Source organism: Trachurus trachurus (assembly GCF_905171665.1).
Source record: "Trachurus trachurus genome assembly, chromosome: 10".
NCBI classification, from domain to species: domain Eukaryota; kingdom Metazoa; phylum Chordata; class Actinopteri; order Carangiformes; family Carangidae; genus Trachurus; species Trachurus trachurus.
The window spans coordinates 10,475,213-10,496,827 of record NC_139894.1 but is presented as its reverse complement, the minus strand read 5'-3'; the positions used below and the strand labels follow the sequence as shown (position 1 = coordinate 10,496,827).

General features: G+C 38.4%; 1 protein-coding gene across 1 annotated transcript; it reads left to right on the top strand.

The window, feature by feature from the left end:
• The first annotated feature begins 2,863 nt into the window (after positions 1–2,863).
• Positions 2,864–21,508, top strand: slc49a3 (solute carrier family 49 member 3). The gene is made up of 10 exons (XM_083980061.1): positions 2,864–3,342; positions 9,850–10,008; positions 11,282–11,498; positions 12,604–12,680; positions 14,606–14,743; positions 16,628–16,744; positions 16,877–17,029; positions 18,549–18,706; positions 18,859–18,962; positions 20,154–21,508. The coding sequence occupies exons 1-10, from the start codon at positions 3,145–3,147 to the stop codon at positions 20,342–20,344; spliced, it is 1,512 nt and encodes a 503-aa protein (XP_083836187.1). The 5' UTR covers positions 2,864–3,144; the 3' UTR covers positions 20,345–21,508.
• Positions 21,509–21,615: the final 107 nt, after the last annotated feature.

Here is a 21,615-nt window from a genome sequence, read left to right as displayed (position 1 = left end):
CAGAATGGACAGTGGTCCCCTGACGGCCACCAACAGCAGATTAAATCTTTCTGACACCTCCCTCTCACATCTGCTGCTGACCGACAGATGTTGTAGCTACACTTTATAAAACTAGAAGAGATTCAGCTCTCATACAGCAACTCGTCCTCCAAAGTCGACGTCATTTGGGGTCCTATTTTTTCTAGTGTTTCAAAAGAATTAAATACATTTTCCATTTGGTCGATGTGTGGTATTTTGTAGTTAATTGTTTGATCTCTGCGCTGATGAGTTGTGTTGGGTGGTTTTCTTGTTCATTGACACTTTTTTAAAATTTACATTAATCCTTAAAACAATTATATTTGTGACAGATTCTTTGAGGGGTGTCTTTATACGGTTGTCACTGACGTGTCAAAAAAAAAACATGCAAAGAACATGAGTCCCATATGTTTCACAGTGAGCGGGCTTCTTATTTATTTGCCCATCTTGTTAAATTTGACCTTTTTTCTTTGTTTTTGTCACTTGTTTTGAAGAAATGTCACAAAAGTGAAGTATTAAATTATCCATACTGATAGAAGTTGCCATCAACAGCTCCTTGACTTGAAGGTCCTTTATAGTGACGGTTGAAGTGCTGCACATTCAATCACAATGTCATCGAAACAACGATGTGACCAAGTGCTCGCAGAATGATGTTTGTTGCTTATTGTGCATCCCTGCTTCAAATCATTGAATAGTTATGTGTCCTCCTTCTTAAGTTTTAAACTGAACCGTGACGACTTAAAAGTGACTTTTATCCTTTAAAAAACATTTTAAAACCTTTCATTTAAAGGAGCTGTAAATACCAGAGGAGCTTTTTGTTTCTGGGGTTGATTTATGTCCAAAAGGTCTTTAATTAGCAGAAGATTTTTTAAATGTATTGTGTTGATGTAGAAGTTTTAAAAAGGTCCAGTTGAGGTATAAAGTTAAAAAGAGTTATGGTCAAGTGAAGATGAAGGTGATCGGGGGTTACGTGAGGGATTGGTGTGGTTGTTTTGGTGTGAGCGTGGCTGAGACTGTGGCCTGAGCCGTGAAAAACATGTGGTTGAACTATTGTCATGAAGTCCTGTGAGCCGCACGCTCTCAACTGGAAATAATGACTGAAACAAAACAGAAAAGTGGTCACAGTTGCCAAAAATCCCAGGCCGACATCTGCAGAGTTGAGCCTCAGATGTTTTAAAGTCTCTGACATCCCCACTTAGGATTCAGATCCACACTGCAGCCACATTTCTATTCAGGGGTTGAACTCCAAACTCCAGAAACTGAGACTTCCTCAGGAGTATAGAGCTTCCCACCTGCATCGTTTATTCTTTGTGCAGGGTGGAGGTACTGTAACTCAATTTAAACCGTACAAGGCTTTTGATCAAGATTAATTCAATCAAGTCTGAGTCTTTTTCTAAAAGTCAGTAAAGCTGTGTAAGAAAAAGCTGCAAATAACTTATAGTTAAATGTGATTTCCAAGGCACTCACTTAAATGTAGGATTATAAAATGCTTAAATCGTTTGCATGTAATAAGACAGTCAAATCCAAGCCTATTGTGACTGCAGCTTGACTTTAGACTGAGTTTAAATGACGATAGGCCTATCGCTGGATGCTCTATAAATATGTATTTGTAAGATAGGTGGCAAAAAATGGTTATTCTCATGTTTTCCTATCTATTGCTGCTCCTTCAATCTTTTATTGTGCAGAATAGATAAAACACATATTAATGTATTTTTGTGTCATGAATACTAACATCAAGCTAAAATAGAAGAACAATTTATTGTATTCACACTGATTGCATTGTGTAATGAAATGGATGATTTGGTTTGCACTTTAATTTTAGCAAAAATAATTGTTTGTTGAAGCATTTTGATGACTTCAAGACAAAATTTATGAGCACACAGGCCAAGAGACCATTGACGTTGATACACGTGCCACAGGTGAACACAGGTGAGTCTCTGTTTCTCTGAGTATCACTTTCTTTTTCCCCCTGAAACTGAACAACACAGGTGACAAGACACAAACAAAGGGTTAAAGGGAGGGAGGAGTGTGTTGCCAATCAGAGAAGTTGACGATGTGACGACGTCTCACTCTGCTCCTGTTTCTAGCCACAAGAAAAGAGAAATCGCCACTGGGGGAGGACAACACTCTTAATGCAACAACATTTTCACGTGCAAATTTGTCATCACAGGACAAATTGAAGCAAAACGTCAATGAAACATTATACATTTCCTGTTATTAGTACATTTGACACTTATTTTATTTTATTTTTTACATTTTTTTCCCTACCACCCCAAAACCCATGCATACATGGATGAGTGACAGCAGTTATTACTGACACTACCGTCTCGTCAATGTCTGTATTTGCCAAAAACCCATACACAAAGACAAACATGCATGTGTCTAAACACATAAATGTACACCCAAGGGAAAATATACATAATTAAATAAAAATTAAACATGATTAAATGAATCGAACCACGTTTAAAATAAACTTTTTATAACTAAAATTGCAAATAGTGTAATATATAGCGAGCCTACACTTTATTCCGTCTTTTATGAGGTTTTTGACATGAAGAGTCTGACTGGTTTGTTTTATTGTTTTGATAAGTTGATCAATTATTGGAGAAAACAATCTGCAAAACAAGTGTCTGATTTTCTATTGTATTTGCTTTTTGTACTGTTTCTCAGTCATTTCAAATATAGGCTATAAATTGAACTATTTGGTTTGTGAAGGGCAATAAAAACACAGGTGTCAGAAGTTGTAGGCGGGCGGTTGTTTTACTCACCGAGTGAACCATCCTCTCGGTGGAGGATCTCTGGTACAGTACGTGACACTCCCGGGCTGAACTACAGTGATGATGTTCGGGTTGGACGACTTCTCCCAGGAAGGCTGACCTGATTTTCCCCGGCGTCCACTGAAAGACATAAAAAGGAAATCCCACAGAAGACAACAATGGATTAAGTATTTGTCTTTTAAAGGATTCACAACGGCTCTGTTGGCTTCTTTCCCCTCCTCTCCACAGACGACGGTATAAAAACTTCGTGATGCCGCTTTGAGATGTCTGCTGCTGCACGGTGTTAACAGTTTTCAACCCCCGGGGCGGCGGAGGAAAAACCTGTCAACAACAAAAACCAATCGGACACTAAATGGAGAATCATGTCGGCGGCGGCGGCGGCGGTGAAGATGAAGAAGGACGGGTTTATTCCTCCGAGGTTCAGACTGTTTCCTCCCGTGTCCCGATGGGATCAAACCCGGAGCTGAGGAAACTGTTGGTGTTTAAAGTTTACAAGAGGAGGTGGCTGGTGCTGCTCGTGCTCTGTCTGTTAAACTGCTCCAATGCAATGGTGAGTAACGTCTGTAGTTTTTTTTTTTAGTTTTTTTTAAATGTAGCGTGTATTTTTTCCGTGTTAAAATGTCTGAACTTACATGATCACAAATGAAAATCCCATCGTCACGAAAAGTCGTTAATTTAAATCAAGGTAAACTGTCAACGGCTGCAGCAGCAGGTCTCGTCTGCGCATGCGCGGACGGTGTAGTCGTTTGATTGACAGGTCGAAAATCGTCTTTTTTCCCCGTTACAGTTTTTACATTTTTATTATTAAACTGATATTTAACAACAAAGTTAAATGATTAATATAATTTTTCGGTGTTAACAATATCTAGACCGGATTTATTTTAGTTTTTTTTATGCTGTTCTTTAAAAAAAAAAAAAAAAAAAGTTTTGTCTTTATGTAAAGCACATTGAGTTGCCTTGGTAAATAAAGATGCCTTGCCTTGCCTTTACTGACGGTTGGGCTTACATTATCAATTTATCACAAATGAAAATCCCATTGTCACGAAAAGTCGTTAATTAGGCTAAACCGTCAACAGTTGCAGGTCGAAAATCGTCTACTTCAACCAGTTTTAAGACCGTTTTTTTAGATACCGTACTTACATTTTGACCATTTTGTTCATCACATGTCAAAATTACAAGATTTTATAACGTGCTAAGTCAAAACGTTAACAGTTAATGAGAAACTGGTTTATTCTTTCTTTTATTTCATAGAGATGACACATCTGTGGATAATTTGGCTCACGTTAAAAGACTTCTGAAAGTTGCAATGTTATGTTATCGGAAAAATAATTTGAGTAAAGGTTAGCAGTGGTCAAAGCAACTACAAATAACTTCTAACTGGAAATGCAAAAGTTTCTTGTTTCTGCTGATGTCTCTGTATGACCTACATTAGCAAATGAGGCCATCAGTTGGAAGACACTATTAGTGTAACTCTTTACCTTGGGGAATCAGTGGTCGGGTCAGTCCACCGGACAAAACGATATACGGCACTCAGACCGACACAGGCCATAAATTAACATTGAGTTGCTGGCTATGCTAGCCAGTAAAAACAAGGCTAAATTTCGTCATGGCCGATACTGGGACAGGATCTGCAAAGAGAAACCTACCACTTGAAAGTTCTTTGTAGCTGCTTTAATGAGAAACTGGTTTATTCTGTGGTAAAAAATTAATCTCCCATCCTCTTGTTTATTTTGGAGAGATGAACCACACCTCTGGATAGTTTGGCTCATGTTAAAAGACTTCTGAAAGTTTGGAGCTTAAAGGTGTTCAGAAATGGCTGTTTGTTCTGTTTGTGGCGCCTCCTTCCACGGGTTGCCGCACGAGTTTACCCGAGTAAGGAAAGCAAATTTGATTGGTCGTTATCGAAGGGGCGGGATATTCAATGTTTGGGGCGGCCGAGCTCGGTGTGTGTATGTGTGTGTGTGCGAGTGTGTTTAGCTAACGTAGCTAACTGTTAGCTAGTAGGCTTGCTACGTTATAGCTCGCTAACTTAGCTAGCGAGGCTAAGTGATGGAGCGCAGGGATCCGGAGGAGGAGAGTGGAAGGGACGGAGGAGAGTTTGTGTCAGTGGTGGTGGACGAGTCTCCTCGTTTTTCTCAGACGTTTGATTGACTGATGACGGATCCAATATCAGTGGCAGATGAATCGTGAGCAACGTGACACATTTTTTGTGCGCCTGCATTTTCCAATGCGAAAAAAAAACTACCCCACTTTCACCCCGGATTTACTCGAAAATAGAATTTTGCACAAAGTTTGGGCTACATCGCCTGATAAAAGAGTGATTACACTAATTTTAAGACCCATAATGGGCTCAAATTCATTTTTCTTTTCTGAGTACCTTTAAGTTATCTGACAATTAAGTTGAGTAAAAGTTAGCTGCAGTGACTTTACATGCAGTCAATATTCGGGTTAGGGTCAATATTCCGGTCTCTGAAACATTCGGAATAACCCGTTTACATGCGTGAGCAAACAGGGTTATTCCTGTATATATGGTAACTGTAATAAATTTGGATATCCCGATCAAAACAGCGACAACAACAGCAGCAGCACGGTGATCTCGCTATCCCGGTACTTTCTACCATCTACAAAAGACATGATGTTCTTGTCTTTCACCACTTATGAAGTGATTTGTTTCCTCCTCGCTCCAAAAGTGTGGTGTTATCTTGCGTTTCGCCATGTTTACGAGTAGGTCCTGTACTCAGAAGACCAAGATTCCTTGCGAATAGAACATGCGCAGAACACAAATTAATGTTCCCTTCGATGGGGATATCCCGTTAGCCGTATACATGACCAAATATTGGGGTTAGAAAAGGAGTAACCCAGGGGTTATTTTTGGGAATATGAGCATATTCAGGTTATGAAAGAGTCGTTGACTGCATGTAAACGTAGTCACAGTTCCTTTTAACTGAGGAACTGCTTTGTTTTTACCCAGGTTAATCTCCAGTCCTCTTGTTTACTAAGGAGATAACAGACACATCTATGCATAATTTGTCTTATGTTTAAAGGCTTCTGAAAGTTGGGATCTTAAGTTATCAGAAAAACAAGCCGAGCAAAGGTTAGCATCAGTCAGAATAGTGGAGAAACACTGATTTTTAACATGAAACTGCTTTATTCAGAGGTTTTACTGAAGTCAATCACCAGTCCTGTTTATTTGAGGAAGAGGACACAGCTGTATCACATTAGAAACCCTCTGAACATCTGGATCTCAAGTTATAAACATGACAAACTGGGCTCAACTCAAAGTCCCTCCAACACTTTTACCGAATAGAGGAAGTGTGTTTAAATGCAGATTATGTAGATCCATTGTGCTTTTTTGTTGTCATAATATCACAGCAAGGTAATTATCTTTAATTAATTAACCAATCAATCATTTAATTAAATGTAGTTTTTAGGGACACAGTTAGACAGAGATGCACTAATTTCGACCAAAACAAACAAAAAATCCACTACAAAGTAAATATGAAAAATAAAAATCATGCCTTTTTTTTCACCCTCATTAATATTCAGAAACATCTTATTGCCTCTCTTCAAGCCTCCTCTAGCAGATGTGGTGGTGAACACAGCAGGTTGAAGACATGCGCTGCCCTCACAGGTTTATTGAAACTTGATATCTATTCCCCAGGGGATGTTGTCATTGTAGAAACAGAGTGTGCCTGGAAGCAAGCGTGCCTCCCTCACTCATGCAAACTGAGCCTCCTCCCTCCCTCACCTACGTCCAGCTCCCACAGGACTCGTCCTCTCTCCGAGCCCCCTTTTGTTCACGGGGGACCGCTGTCTCCTCTTCACAAAGGATGCTCAGCTGCTGGAGAGTTATTCATGATGTGGCGAATAACAGCCGACGAGCCAGCGAGACATCAATCTGTGTGACACTGGAGATGGTTAGTCTGGTAAATTGATTTAGCAGGGATCCTCAGATAATACGCCCCAGCATGGAGGAAGCCTGAGCGAAGGATACATGTGACTTTCCAGTTTCTCTTATGTGGGAATCTCAGAGGAATCATCCAAATCAACCGCAGATGAAAAATAGGATAAGCCACAATACCTAGTAAGATTTCCCTGCAACACACAGAAGAAAATAAACAGTTGATCCATTTACAGACGCATTTGAATGTGACTATTACAAGGCCAACAGCAAAGGGGAATCAGGTTAGAGAGACACAGAGAATAGAAATCTGTTTAAAAAGTGACTTACTTTCATAAAAAACACTGAAACTGAAACATCTTTAAAAAGATCTTTTAAAACAATCTTTTAAGGGAAAAAAAAGATGTTTTACAGTGTAGAAATAATGTTTGTGCTTGTTTCTAAATGCCCTCAAACCCAGTTTCTAATTTGATATACAGTACAAGATGACACAATATGATCCATCAATTTATCTTTCTGTCTAATTTATGATTGTATTAACACTCAAGTGGGGAGAAAAAAGGAGAAAACAATAGACAGTGTTAGTACTGAAATTAATGTATGAAACTTTGACACATAAAATAAAAAATCCATCTGAAAAACGTCTTACTTTCATAAAACATTACTGAAATAGTAAAGAAAAAAGGCATTTTACAGTGTAAAAATAATGTTTGTACTGTGCTTGTTTCTAAATGCCCTCAAACCCAGTTTCTCAGTGTAAAATGACTTATATGATATATGATCCAATAATTAATCTTTCTGTCTATGATTGTATTAAAACACTCAATTAAGAGTTTATTAATTTGATATTTACAAAAAAGCAGAAAACAGTAGACGGTGTTACATTCATGCATTTTATAGACAATCAAGTGAGAAAATGTAATGGCTATATAAATATAACTTTTCTCATACATTTGTATTGAAGTGACTTGTTTTCACATTTGTATGAGTCATTGTAGTTTCAATACAATATGAAACTCCAGTAGAGGAAACCAGGTCTGTGGTGGTGAAATAAAGGTGTGAAGGGAGTCTGAAGTCAGAATGGATCTAAAGTTTAACCGAGGGCGGAGACGTGTGGAAATGTAAAATGCCTCTGAACGGAGACAGCACCGTCTTTGTGTGTCCTGATCAGCTGACCGACTCGACTCAGCTCCACAACAATTAGGTTTTTTTTCTCCATTGTCCACAAAACAGAGACTTGTGCTGCTGCTGCTGCTGCCTGTGTGGTCTCAGTCTTGTTAATCCCGCCACATTACGCATAAAAAAAGAAAGAAATAATTCATATTTAATCGCCTGGTTGTTGCCTGCACATGCCCGAGAAATCAGGTTTCATGTTTGTCTCTGCAGGAATCTGTGGAGATAAATAAATCTGTGTTAACGGGTTTCTATCTTTTCCAATCACTGCGAGTGGGCGTCGTGTTTATGTGACATTTAAGAGGTAAAGTTACTGCAGCCAACAAACAGTAACAACCCACTGACTTTAAAGTGAATGTAAATACACTCGTTCTCTCTACATTATCCTTGTGAAAGACTGTGTTCCCTTCATCTGTTGCCCTGAAACCCCCCCCCCCCCCCCCCCCCCATAATTAATACAAGGACAGATGGGTTTTTGAAACATTTTCTATTAATAAAACATCTAAAAACAAAAATCTTATCTAATTGTTGTCATTTTACCTGGAAAATTGTTATACTGGACTGTTAATGTAGTTCAATGAATCTGTAACCAGTAGTTCAGTGTTGTCAAGGTGAGGTTTAGTTAATCATATAAAATGCCATGGTAGGTTAATCCATGGTAATACAGTCACATATTTTACATAACTGGTAGTACAATGTATTATTGTAACCCTAACCCTTGTTGTTACATATAAAATAAATGTAATTATTAGTAAAGAAAACACAAAAAATCTCTTTAAAAGTCGCTAAAGTCCTGAAGTATCACAGGGTTTTTCTTCAGGCTTCACGGTTTTGTCAGTTCCTCCTGGTTCTCGTGCTCCCGTCACGGCGACACGGCGGCCTGAGTCTGGCTGCTGACTGGTCATGTGAGAGCACGACAATCTGGAATAAAACAGATTCTCACTCTACTCACATGAGCCGAACAAAGTCATTTCGTCATTTCCTCTTTCGTTAAACAATGACTCCAGCAGGTTTCGTGACATTTTTTTAGATGAATGAGGAAATCTGATATTAAAACGAACAGTGGAGCTGTGAACGGAGAAAATACACTGGAGTTTGACAGCTGTAAACTAAAGCATAACACACTAGTGTATTTCTTTTTTATTTTAATGAAAATATAATTATTTTCTGTTTTTATTTAAGCGACCTGACCTACGGTACTTGCGTCCTATTCACCTGTGTATTTATCCTGATGATTTCACAATGCAAAAGCAATGTGTTTAATCAGCTCTTATATATATATATTATTGCATATTAACATACATTTATAATTACATGACCAAAAAGTGGAAACAAACATTTCTTCAAATGTCCACTGAGTGTTCGATGGTCAACATTTCACACAGTAACTAGTAACTATATTTTACTTATAAAAAGATAAACAGGGATTTAACATGGAGCTAGTCTGTGGTGGAGGCAGATAAACCATGAAGAGGTGAATCCTGTTTGTGGTTATTTAGTTGTTTGGTCATAATTCACTTTTATAAATCTACAGCAGAGAGACAGTGTAATAATTTCATTGAATCAAAACAATATGTGACAGAAATTAAATGACAGAGGAGAAAGAGCTGAAATTTCATTATTGTCGTCCTGCCAAAATGACTCATCTTTCAGTTTTTTTCTCTCTTTTTGTTTTTTATGTTGACATTTTAAAGCTCAGGCGGAGGTCACAGGTCAAACCGTCGCTCAGTGAGAGCGGATTTACTAAAAGACATTTGTGCTTTTATCCTTTTGTCTGCTCTCAGTGAAACACAGACAGTAGTTTTACATGTTGTTAAAATCTTTGTAAATCTTTCCGCAGGATGTTGCTGGTGTGCTATTGAGACATCTTGTGTACCTTTCAACAATAATCAATATCCAGTTCTTAAATACAAAGTTACCTAATCGTGTAATCATTTTGTAATGGTTGTTTACTGCTACTGTGTCATGTGTCCTCCTCCCCAGTTATGGCTGACCTTTGCACCAGTAGCAGACCAGTCGGCCCAGTACCTGAAGGTCGGCCTGGAGGAAATCAACTGGTTGTCAATGATCTACATGGTGGTGGCCATTCCCGTCAGCTTTGGGACCACATGGATGCTGGACACCGTGGGACTACGGGTCACGGTACAGAAACTACAAGCTCGTAGAACTAATAATACGTTTGTTTGTAACAGTTTTTAAATATTCATTTCGCACATGTAAAACAAAATAAGGCACAATTTCAGTTTGTCCCTTCATATGTAAATGACATGAACAAATTGACATTTGGACATTTGGAAACAAAAACATAAAGGCATAATCATATATATTCAAAAAGGAGTGAGAAGAAGCTGTGCCTATTGAATCCCACCCCTTTTCCCCAAATCATAAATCGATTACTTGTCCCACTTCCTTAATTGCCTTCATTCCATTGTTAGGAAAAAGAGAAAATGAAAAAATATAAAAAATAAAGGAAGGACTTCGAAGAATAATGTCATAATTTTGAGAAGAGTTAAGTCAAAATTGAGAAGGAAAAAAGTCATAAAATGTTGTAATATTAAATTACTTTAGAAGACTTCATTGTTGTAATATTATGACTTTATTCTCTGTTTTCTTCAAAGTGGAGCTGACACTCTGTTGTAAACAACTGATGTATTTGTTGTTTGGCCATGAACTCTATTTTGTTTATACATTCTTTTAGGAAATTTAAAAAAAAAAAACATTTGTTTTCTACACTGTGCTTTTATCAACTGACAGCACTGGATTAAAAGGAGATATTGATTTGATATTTTCATGTTGACGTCCAGACAAAATGTTTTACCTGTGCATGTGACTCATGCGGCTGCACACACTACAGATTCACAAAAGGACATTCAGGTGTGAAACTGTTTTTAAATCTACAAAACCGAACAGGGATCTTAATTAGGAGGTCATAAAATGAATCTGTTGTCTCAGGAGCACGAGTTCATTCGGAGTTTACTTTGACAAGTTGGTGCCAAAAACAACAAAAACACTAAATATGAATAAAGGGGTAACAAAATAAAAGATAAGTTCATACATGTAAGAACAGAAACTATCTGAATGAATGAGGAGATTAAAAAAATGTGTTTTATTCTCATTACACTCTTCATTCATCAATGTGTTGTATAAAGAACTGTCACAAATACAGAGTTAAATCTAATTGAACTAATTGAATCTAGCCAGTCAGACTTTATATTCTTGTTTTATACATAAATTTAAATGTACAGCTGTGTAGACTGATGTTATCCGCCATGTTAGCTCCTTTTCTTATGTTTACAGTCCAACCCATGTGATTTAATGTCCACGTTGCTTTTATTCAGTAGTTTAAATTTAAGAAACGTCCTGCACCCGGTGACCGATAAAACCGCCGTCCTCTCACCTGTCTCCTGACCTGCAGTTGATCCTGGGCTCCGGTCTGAACATGTTCGGCGCCCTGCTGCGTTTCCTCGGCACGCCGCCCTCCGAGCCTTCTGAAGTGCGTTACATCATCGTGATGTTGGGTCAGACGCTCGGCGCCCTGGCTCAGCCCCTCATCATCTTCACCCCCACCAAGCTGGCAGCGCTCTGGTTCCCCGACCACCAGCGGGCCACGGCCAACACCATCGCCTCCATGTGTGAGTTACAGAGTCACATCGTAACACATAATGTACAGAATACATATAAAACACATGAACCAAAACTACTTAAGTAATACAGATGTTGGGAGTGTGTTTATTGTAACTTATTGTGACTTTCTTCATTTCTGTCACTTTAAATTAGAAGTCCTTTAATTAGACTCATTTATTAACAGGACATGATCAAGACTTAAATGGAGGATACTAAAAACGCTTAAAAAGAGAACAAAGATTCTTTGTTCTCTTTTGTTTGTTTATTTTTTTTTTTAAGTATTTGATTATTCAAAACTTTAGTTTTTTTCTGATTTATTTTTACATAAATGTATATTAAAAAATGATGCCGACTGTAGTTTGTCTACTAAGACCACTTGTAAAATGAATTGTCATACTGGGTGTTGAAATACTATTGATGTAAAAGTAAATGTGAGGGAAAAAAAAAAACGAGAACAAGGACGATTTGAAACTCACAGGCATCCAAAAATATTCACTGATTAATGTTATTTACTCCAGAATGATCACCACAAAACTGAAACAAAGAAAATATTTTACTCGTTTATTTTTATGAAGCTCATGTGGGAAAAAAGAAGTGAAAGTTAAATTAAAACTTTTGTCCAGGTTAATTTGACCCACATATAATTTTTTTTTATTTTGTCACTATTGTTTTAGCTATTTGTAAAAGGTATTTAGTGTCATTGCTCGTGTCTCAAGTCATTCACCCTGTTGTCTGTGAATCAGTTAAAGCAGGAACTGAGAGTTTCAGCATGTCAGCAAACTCAACATTCACATTCCCTAACATAAACATGCGATGTAAAAATAACTTTGTTTTGCGTAATATTTTTATTTTTATTATGCACAGGAATAAAAAAAAAAATCAAACAAACAAAAACAAAGACTGAATGTTTAAACAAGAGATTAAACAGGAATGTTATTGAAGGTGGAGCAGGAAGCTGCAGGTTGGGGGGTCGATGCTCTATGTTTTTGTGTTAAAGCTTAAACACAGAGATGAATAACATGGAAGTGGAAGTGGAGTTGACCTGCACTGATTCTTTATAAAGCACAGAAACCAGAATGACCCCCAGTCCCACTTCTCTTTTCTCCTCCTCAGCCAATCCACTGGGCATCCTGCTCGCTAACATCATCTCTCCTCTGATGGCTCCAACGGCCGCACAGATACCAAACCTGGTGAGTGACACACAGAAGAAGTCTGAAGTCTTTATCGGCGCCTTAACGAAGATCCAAACTCAGCCACAAGGTCGATGGTTAAAATTCTCCAATAATCAATGATTAGACCCTAAAAGTTAAAGGAGCCCTGATCTCCCCCTGTCTTCTTAAAAATATTAACCATGGCTGAAATGACTGTGTAATGATGTTGAAGAGGATTATCAGGATTATTTAGGACATTTACTGAGAGCAGCAGCAGAGACGGTTAGAGAGCAGCTGGTGAACTGCAGTTACCATAAACTTAGTGAAATACGTAAATAATGTAATCAATTTAAAAGCTCCATATGGTATAAAGGTAGATGTTTGTGTTAAAGCTCCATACAGTATAAAGGTAGATGTTTGTGTTAAGCTCCATACAGTATAAAGGTAGATGTTTGTGTTAAAGCTCCATACAGTATAAAGGTAGATGTTTGTGTTAAAGCTCCATACAGTATAAAGGTAGATGTTTGTGTTAAAGCTCCATACACTATAAAGGTAGATGTTTGTGTTAAAGCTCCATACAGTATAAAGGTAGATGTTTGTGTTAAAGCTCCATACAGTATAAAGGTAGATGTTTGTGTTAAGCTCCATACAGTATAAAGGTAGATGTTTGTGTTAAGCTCCATACAGTATAAAGGTAGATGTTTGTGTTAAAGCTCCATACACTATAAAGGTAGATGTTTGTGTTAAAGCTCCATACAGTATAAAGGTAGATGTTTGTGTTAAAGCTCCATACAGTATAAAGGTAGATGTTTGTGTTAAAGCTCCATACAGTATAAAGGTAGATGTTTGTGTTAAGCTCCATACACTATAAAGGTAGATGTTTGTGTTAAAGCTCCATACAGTATAAAGGTAGATGTTTGTGTTAAAGCTCCATACAGTATAAAGGTAGATGTTTGTGTTAAAGCTCCATACAGTATAAAGGTAGATGTTTGTGTTAAGCTCCATACAGTATAAAGGTAGATGTTTGTATTAAAGCTCCATACAGTATAAAGGTAGATGTTTGTGTTAAAGCTCCATACAGTATAAAGGTAGATGTCCATGTGTAGTGTGATTATAAAGCAGCTCTAGGTTCTATATTAATACTGTGAAAGTATCAAAGCCTCAGTCCACAGAGAAATGCACACAGCCTGTATTCAGAAACTGAGCATTAAAACCAGCCGTCAGGACTTCCTGTCACTTTGTGATGTCACAACAAAGCAGTCACCCAAAGCCCCGCCCCCTCACAACCTGGACCCACCATCCAACAACTTGCAGGATTTGGTTTCTCTGAGTGTTTTATTCTGAAATCTGCTCTATTTTTTAATTGGATCACCTCTCTTCTGATTGGCTGATATCGACCTGTTGTTACTAGAGAAGCTGAGAGAAGAGATGGAGAACAACACTGGAGATGGTTTTTGGTTGTTAAAATCACAAATATAGCTTCTTATGGATCATTAATAAGCTGTTGTTGAGGCATCAATAAACAACATGTGTTAATTTTCACGTCATTGAACAAATACAAAACAAAAACAGAGAGAAAATACATCAACCTCCTTCACACTGAGCATCCAGGACTGAAAGTGGCTGGGGGCCTTTGTGTCCTCCCTCCCTCCCTCCCTCCCTCCCTCCCTCCATGTCTTGATGTGAACTGTCCAGTAAAAGGAAAAATGGCTAAAACAAAATCTAAAAAAAACCTCAGCTGGCCTAGAAACCTCTGGATTCCCACCGGCCACTGACGCATCGCAGCTCATAACGGAGAGAAGCAGCAGCAGCAGCAGCAGCAGCAGCAGCTCAGCTCTGTGTGTCGGAGGCTCCGGCCTCCTCACCTGCTGCTAACGATGATAAACTGTCTCTGATTTAAGTCGCTAACATCCATTTATCATCATATTATATTTGTGTGTGTGTGTGTGTGTGTCCTCCGCCAGATGCTGGTCTACGCCGTTCCAGCCTGCGTCATCTGTGTCCTGGCGATAGCGGGGATACGGAGCAGCGCCCCGCCAACGCCACCGTCAGCCAGCGCCGAGGCCGCCGCGTCAGAGCCGTTCATACAGGGGATCAAACTGGTAAAAGACACAAAGACAGGACACAAAGACAGAACGCACAGTTCAAGAAAACAATACAACACACGTTCAACAGACGGAAACAAGTAACAAGTCATAAAAAGTACAACAGCAGTTACTCTGCAGTTGTACTTAATAATAATTTGAAATAGTAATTAATAGTAATTAAATTAGTAATTTACATTTGCACCATAAAGTCAAAGCAAAGAGTCAAGATATCGAGACTCTTAAGGTGGACTGCTCCAACAAGGATTTATTTAAAGGGACAACGAGGAGTTTCTATTTGGTTATAAAAAAGTCTCACGTTAATGTGGATGAATCTCCGCTACCCACACTTGTTAATGGGCCCATTTTCGATAAATATATCGTTTTGTCTCTATCGTTATTTTGTTATTATTAGTGGTGGCGGAGATGCTGGTCGAGCCGACCAGCGTTTCCTTACTTTCGGTGAGTCATGAGAATAACGCAGCTGAAGCGCCGTTTATGGTCGGAACTACGACGGTATGTGATCGTCTTTGAACCTCTGACTATTATTCTTGATAAATGAAAACATGAGTCTGTCTTGCGCCGGTCAAAGAATTTCACGGTGCGCACGGAGGCTCATAAATGTAGTGTGAAAACGCTTCGCTTTTCCAAAACTCCTCGTTGTCCCTTTAATCTAAGATAAAAGCTTTAATCAGAATTTAGTAAAACTAGATTTAAAATGAGTTAATCCAGGTTTAAAATTGAACCAAGTTCTGCCTTTCAGTTTAGGTACAAGTATACTTGTGTAGTACTGCGATAGAGAGTGTAGGTGCTTTTGTAATGATGTGATTTGTTCTTTTCTTTCTTTATCTGCTTTGATGATAAGACTTTATGATACGTGTACAAAATTTAGAGCAACATGTATGAGCTGTTTTTTCCTTCAAATAAAAAGTTTAATAAAAAAAAAATGAAACCAAGTTGTTGCACCATTTCAAATGAAACTTAACACTGAATTCAAACTGAGTTTAAATAAAAGGGACCAGACGTAGTTAATGACACCGCTCCTCAACTCTCTTACACTTGATGTTCACTGAATGAAACATCACACTGTTGGAAAAAAAAGCCACTTTGACAGCACCCAGATGTTGCAGCATCTGTTGCTGCAGATGTGTTTCTGTTACTACAGTTCACCTGTTCAGCTCCTAAACACTAACATTCAAATCCATCTTCATTATAAAACCCAAATGAGTTGAGTCTTGTCTCTTAATTTTCCTTGAGGAACCAGATTTCAGTCAGCAGACATTGTAAACGTTGTAAACTTATTCAACTGTCTGAATAAATTAATTAAAGTTAATCTTGGATTAAAGTAAAAACAAACCTCAGTTTAAACAGGTTTATATTGAATCTTAATCATTTTAATCTATAATTTGGAACCCAAACCATGATCTGGTTTAAAAGTTAAACACTGATGTTATAATCCAGTTTTAGCACATAATATGTGAAACACTAGATCTTGGATTTCCCATAATGCAACACCTGTTAGACTTTCCGCTCCCTCTCAATGTGACACAAACTTACCCTTGAATTTACTGTTTTACCTCTGACTTTTACTCCTTTACACAATGAAGTAGTTTAGTATAGTTTTTAAATATATTATAATGTTTAAAGCAGAATTCATCTTATTGTGAAAAATCATAAAGGCTGTCTTTTATTACATCATCTGCAATAATTATTTTGTCCTCTTCACTCGTCTTTACTTTGTTTTTCTGTTTGTTTATGTCCGGTCCAACTGTTCCCACACTTGTCTTCACTCGTTTTCGAATCATTTCATAAAGTTAAATCTTGTTTTGTCATTACGATCTGTTTCAAACTTAACCCGGCGACAGAAGTCTGATGTTTTTCTACCTCGTTCTCTCTCTGCAGCTGCTGAAGAACAAAGCCTACCTCATCCTGCTGCTCTGCTTCGGCTCGGGCATCGCTGCCTTCACCTGCTTCTCCACGCTGCTGGAGCAGATCCTGTGCGTACAGGGATACACCGACGTAAGTCCAGAACGACACCGAGACAAAAGAAGCATCAGCAGCAACAACAACAACAGATGTAAAACACGTCAGACTCTTTTTATGTACTCGGTGCTGAATGTTTTTCAAAGCTGTGACGTCTGAACCCTGCAGGACTTCGCTGGCTTGTGCGGCGCTCTCTTCATCGTGTTCGGCATCGTGGGCGCCGGCGCTCTGGGGCTCTTCGTCGACAAGACCAAGATGTTCATCGAAGCCACAAAGGTCAACATGAGCTTCAGCGCTCTGGCCTGCATCGCCTTCGCCGTGGTGAGAGCATGAGACGGGAAACAGGAGATTGAAGCTCGAGAACATGACCAATAACAATTAATTACGTGATAATGTCAAGAAATAGCCAAGAAATGACAATTGATTACGTGATAAATGTCAAAAAATAGCCAAGAAATGGCAATTGATTACATAGTAATGTCAAGAAATGGCCAAGAAATAACAATTAATGACATAGTAATAATATCAAGAAATAGCAGAGAAATAACAATTAATTACATGATGTCAAGAAATAGCCATGAAAATATGGGTCATTAAATCTGAGTTGATGTATTAATTTAGGATCAATGATGAATCAAACCAGAAGCTTTAAACAAAAAGAGATGAATGGATAATAACAGTTTCTTTATAACGTCTGCAGTGAGTGAGTGTGACACAGTGAGGAGCTGATGGGTGAACAAACACAGGAAACATTCACAGTGTTTGATGCACAAACTCTTTAAAGTGACGCCGTCTGTTCTGGATGTTTTGACAGATTTTTACTGTAGAGCAGCAGCAGCAGCAGCAGCAGCAGCTCACTACAGTAGAGTCTGAACAAAATCACAGTGAGGGGTCAAGTAGAGGACACAAAGGAAAACAATCTAGATGGAAATATATTTAACATCCTGACATATTATCAATACAGTTTGTATTTACTGTGGGTACTCTAGCACTCACTGTTCATTAATATGCATTGTCCCGACCAAATAAACAAATAAAGTTAAGTATTTACTGTATTTGCAGTAATGTTGATGTGTTGATTACGTGATAATGTCAAAAAATAGCCAAGAAATGGCAAATAATTACATAGTAATGTCAAGAAATAACAATTTATTACATAGTAATGTCAAGAAATAGACAAGAAATAAAAATTAATTACGTGATAATGTCAAGAAATAGCAGAGAAATAACAATTAATTACATGATGTCAAGAAAGAAGAGAAGCACTTCCAGTACACTGAGGCTCGCCACCATAACAGTAAATAAAATACTTTAATTACATGTGTTGGTATTACTAGGCAATGCAAGTCATCTTTATTTATGTAGCGCATTTCATACCAACGGGGCAACTCAATGTGCTTCACAGAAAGACAAAACATTTACCAGTAAGAGCTGGAAACAGGAAGAACAGTATAAAAACATACAATTTAATAAAAATAAAAATAAAACCCAGAAGAGTAAAAAATTGGAAACATTAGACATACAATTAAAAGCAAGAAAAAATAATAGAGAGAGCACAAGAAAGAAAAGAAAAAAAGAATATATATCTATGTATGTATGTATGTATGTATATATGAATGAAAACTAGACTAAAATAGAGCATAAAATATGAGTTTGCAGTATTGATTATTATTAAAGACTAAATTAAGCGGAGGAAGAACTGAACAAGAGAGAAAAGACATTATTAACTAGCGACCGTGACCAACTTTACATAACTTTATACGATAAAAGCTAGAACATAAGTAAACCCTCAGTCACATGTTGATGTGTTGACCTGTCCGTCCTCCTCGCCGCCCCTCAGGTGTCCCTGTTGCCGCGGCAGCAAGTGGCCGTGGCCGCCGTCTGCTCTCTCTTCGGCTTCTTCGGCTTCTCCATCTACCCGGTCGCCATGGAGCTTTCTGTCGAGTGTTCGTACCCGGTGGGAGAGGCCACGTCCGCCGGCCTCATCTTCGTGTCAGGGTACGGCCGTCACAAACACACACACACACACACACACACACACACACACACACACACACACACACACACACACACACACACACACACACACACACACACACACACACACACACACACACACACAGTCAGCTTGACGTGTCCTTCCTCCTCAGTCAGGTCCAGTCCGTCCTCTACATCGTCCTCCTCCAGGCGCTGACCACACGTTTGGCCGACTCGCCGCTGTCCACGTGTGGCGACGACGTGCTGAGCTGGAGAGGTGGGTCACGTGATGTCACACCGACACTGTGTGTGTGTTTCTGTGTGTGTGTGTGTGTGTGTGTGTGTGTGTGTGTGTGTGTGTGTGTGTGCTCTGACCTCAGCTGAAGGATTTCTGCTCATTAAAGTAGAAAAACTTTCACCAGGAAACTTTGCGGAGCAGAAACCGATGGATAAATTATTCATCCTCAGTTTTTTGCGAGTTTGCATTTTCATTGTCGTGTTTCGACTGTTGATCAGTTGTTTTTTATTTATTGATGCAGGTCGGAAACTCATGTTTCTGCTTCAACTTTATGAACTGTCTGTTTATATGAATGTATAAAAAAAGATTTTAAAAAACAACAACATTTACAATAACAGTTTATAAATGTTCACATGAAAACATTGTGTATTTAATATTTCAGCTCACACACTGTCACTTTGAAAACACGTGTCACTATAGTAACCACAGGTGTAACAGTGGTGAAGTATCTGTGTATCTGTACTTTACTTGAGTTATACGTTTTAAGCAGAATTTGTCTTATTTTGAAAAATTATATACATAGGCTGTGTTTTATTATATCATCTGTAATTATAATTTTTCATTTGTGTTTACTTTGTTTTTCTGTTTGGTTCATTATGATCTGTTTTATATTTGTTTATGTTTTATTATTATAGTGTTAGATGTTTTGTCTTAGCAGCAGTGATGGGAATAACGGTGTTATAAATAACAGTGCTACATTTTTCAGTAAGGATTAATCCAGAAAGTTACTGTTGCCCCCCTTATAACGCCGTTACCGTTACTGACAATGAAGTGCACGATTACACAAAATAATACACCCGTTAAAGTTTTTTCAGTCCATCAACTAGTCGGAAAAAAGCCGTTTATCTGGAACAAAGTTGGTTATTTCCAGATAAACAGGAGGTCAGGGAGGTGAGACCAAGTAATTTCACATATTTAAGCTTTTAATAAAAAAGTAAAAATGAGTTACTCTCTTATAATGTAGTAACTCAGTTACTAATTCAGAAAGTAACTAGACGGCTGAGAGCGGTGCAATGTCCCTGTCGTAAACAAAACGGTAAATAAAGGAGAAAAATCAATAATATGATCAATAGCTGGTTGTTTTTATCAGCGTTCACTTGTTGAGTTGTTGTTGTTGTTGTTGTGTCGAAGCCGTCGTGACCTTTGACCTGTTGGTTTTGTCGCCCTCAGTGCCGTCGCTGGTCCTGGCCGGACTCTGCAGCCTCTTCACCTGCGGCTTCGTCCTGCTCTTCAACACCAGGTACCGGCGGCTGGAGGCCGAGGAGGCGGCCACGTACGGGACCGGCCGGCCCAACGCCACGGCGCCCGGCGTCAACAACAACACCGACAGCAATGACAACACACCCAGACTGGACACGTGAGGCAGTAACAGAGGGAATTATGGGTATTACCACACCTACCGATCGATATGCGACAGTGTGGAAAAGCTGATTCCAGTGACCTCAGACTGATGGGACACAAGTTTCTTTTTTTATCACAACGATTTTTTTGATATTTGGACCAAACTTAGAAACAAAAACCAGATAAACTGATGATTAATCGGCAGAAATAAGCTCAACAGATTCTTTCATAATTCCAGCGACTCATGGAAAACGTGTTTCTGTAACAAACTGAGAAAAAAAAAGCACTCAACATGTGAATATGTTTGTTTTTCTACTGTGGCAGGTGTGTGTGTGTGTGTGTGTGTGTGTGTGTGTGTGTGAGCTGTAAAACCGACTCTCTGACTGGTGATCTGATCAAGAGATTGAAGTGATTATTGATTTACCTTTTTGATTTAGCAACAGGAGAGGAAATGAAGATGGATCCTCCCGTTAATTCACCCAAATGTGATTGTGGGTTTGACGTTAAGTGGATTTAAACCTCTGGTCTCGCAGATGAAAGAGCGGCATTGAAGGACGAGAGCAAAGGAGGAAACACTTTTTACATTTGATTAGAATTAAACAGTTACATCCTAACGGACCTGTATGTAAAACGTACGTATCTACATTCCCTGAACGCACCAACAAATGCTGCTTTAATCTTGTTGCTTGTTTCTCACTCACCACTATTTAAAACAAACCGTGGATCCTCTTTAATTCTCAGACGCTTTACTGCTCTCACCTGATGTGTCGTCACATCTGGATCTGATGCTTCGGTGCTAAACAAAACACTGTAAAACTGTAAAACTGTTCAGTAACAAAGAGAGAAAAAAAAACATTAACTTAACGTGTCTGTAATTTTTCTGAAAAACAAATGTTTGAAATGTTTGTTAAAATCCAAATGTGTATTTCTACTTCTGTGCCACTAATGAACCCATAACGACTGCACGGACTCGTTAAAGCCTTAATTTTGTAAACAGACAGTTTTGGGTTTTGTGCAATAGAAGGAGGAAACTCCAGCTGCTGAGTTTCTCTCTGTAACGTCTCAATCATGCGTTTCTTGTATTAAAAAAAACCCTGAATTTAATTGAAATTGAATCAACAAATAAAAGATAAATAAATGTTCTGTTAATGGGAGATGACACACTTGTGTTTTAACTGCTCTGAATGTTTAATGTTCATTTAATCATGCGACTTATCATTTTTGTGTTGTGTGTTTTTCAAAACAGTAAAAAGAGGCATTTTGTTGTTTTGTTGAACTGGATTTAAACCTG

Excerpts from the sequence above, each read along its gene's own strand:
- slc49a3 (XM_083980061.1), top strand. The coding sequence starts at position 3,145 with ATGGAGAATCATGTCGGCGGCGGCGGCGGCGGTGAAGATGAAGAAGGA. Across the intron at positions 10,009-11,281 it reads CCGTGGGACTACGGGTCACG|TTGATCCTGGGCTCCGGTCT; the intron begins GTACAGAAACTA and ends CCTGACCTGCAG. Across the intron at positions 18,963-20,153 it reads CGACGTGCTGAGCTGGAGAG|TGCCGTCGCTGGTCCTGGCC; the intron begins GTGGGTCACGTG and ends TGTCGCCCTCAG.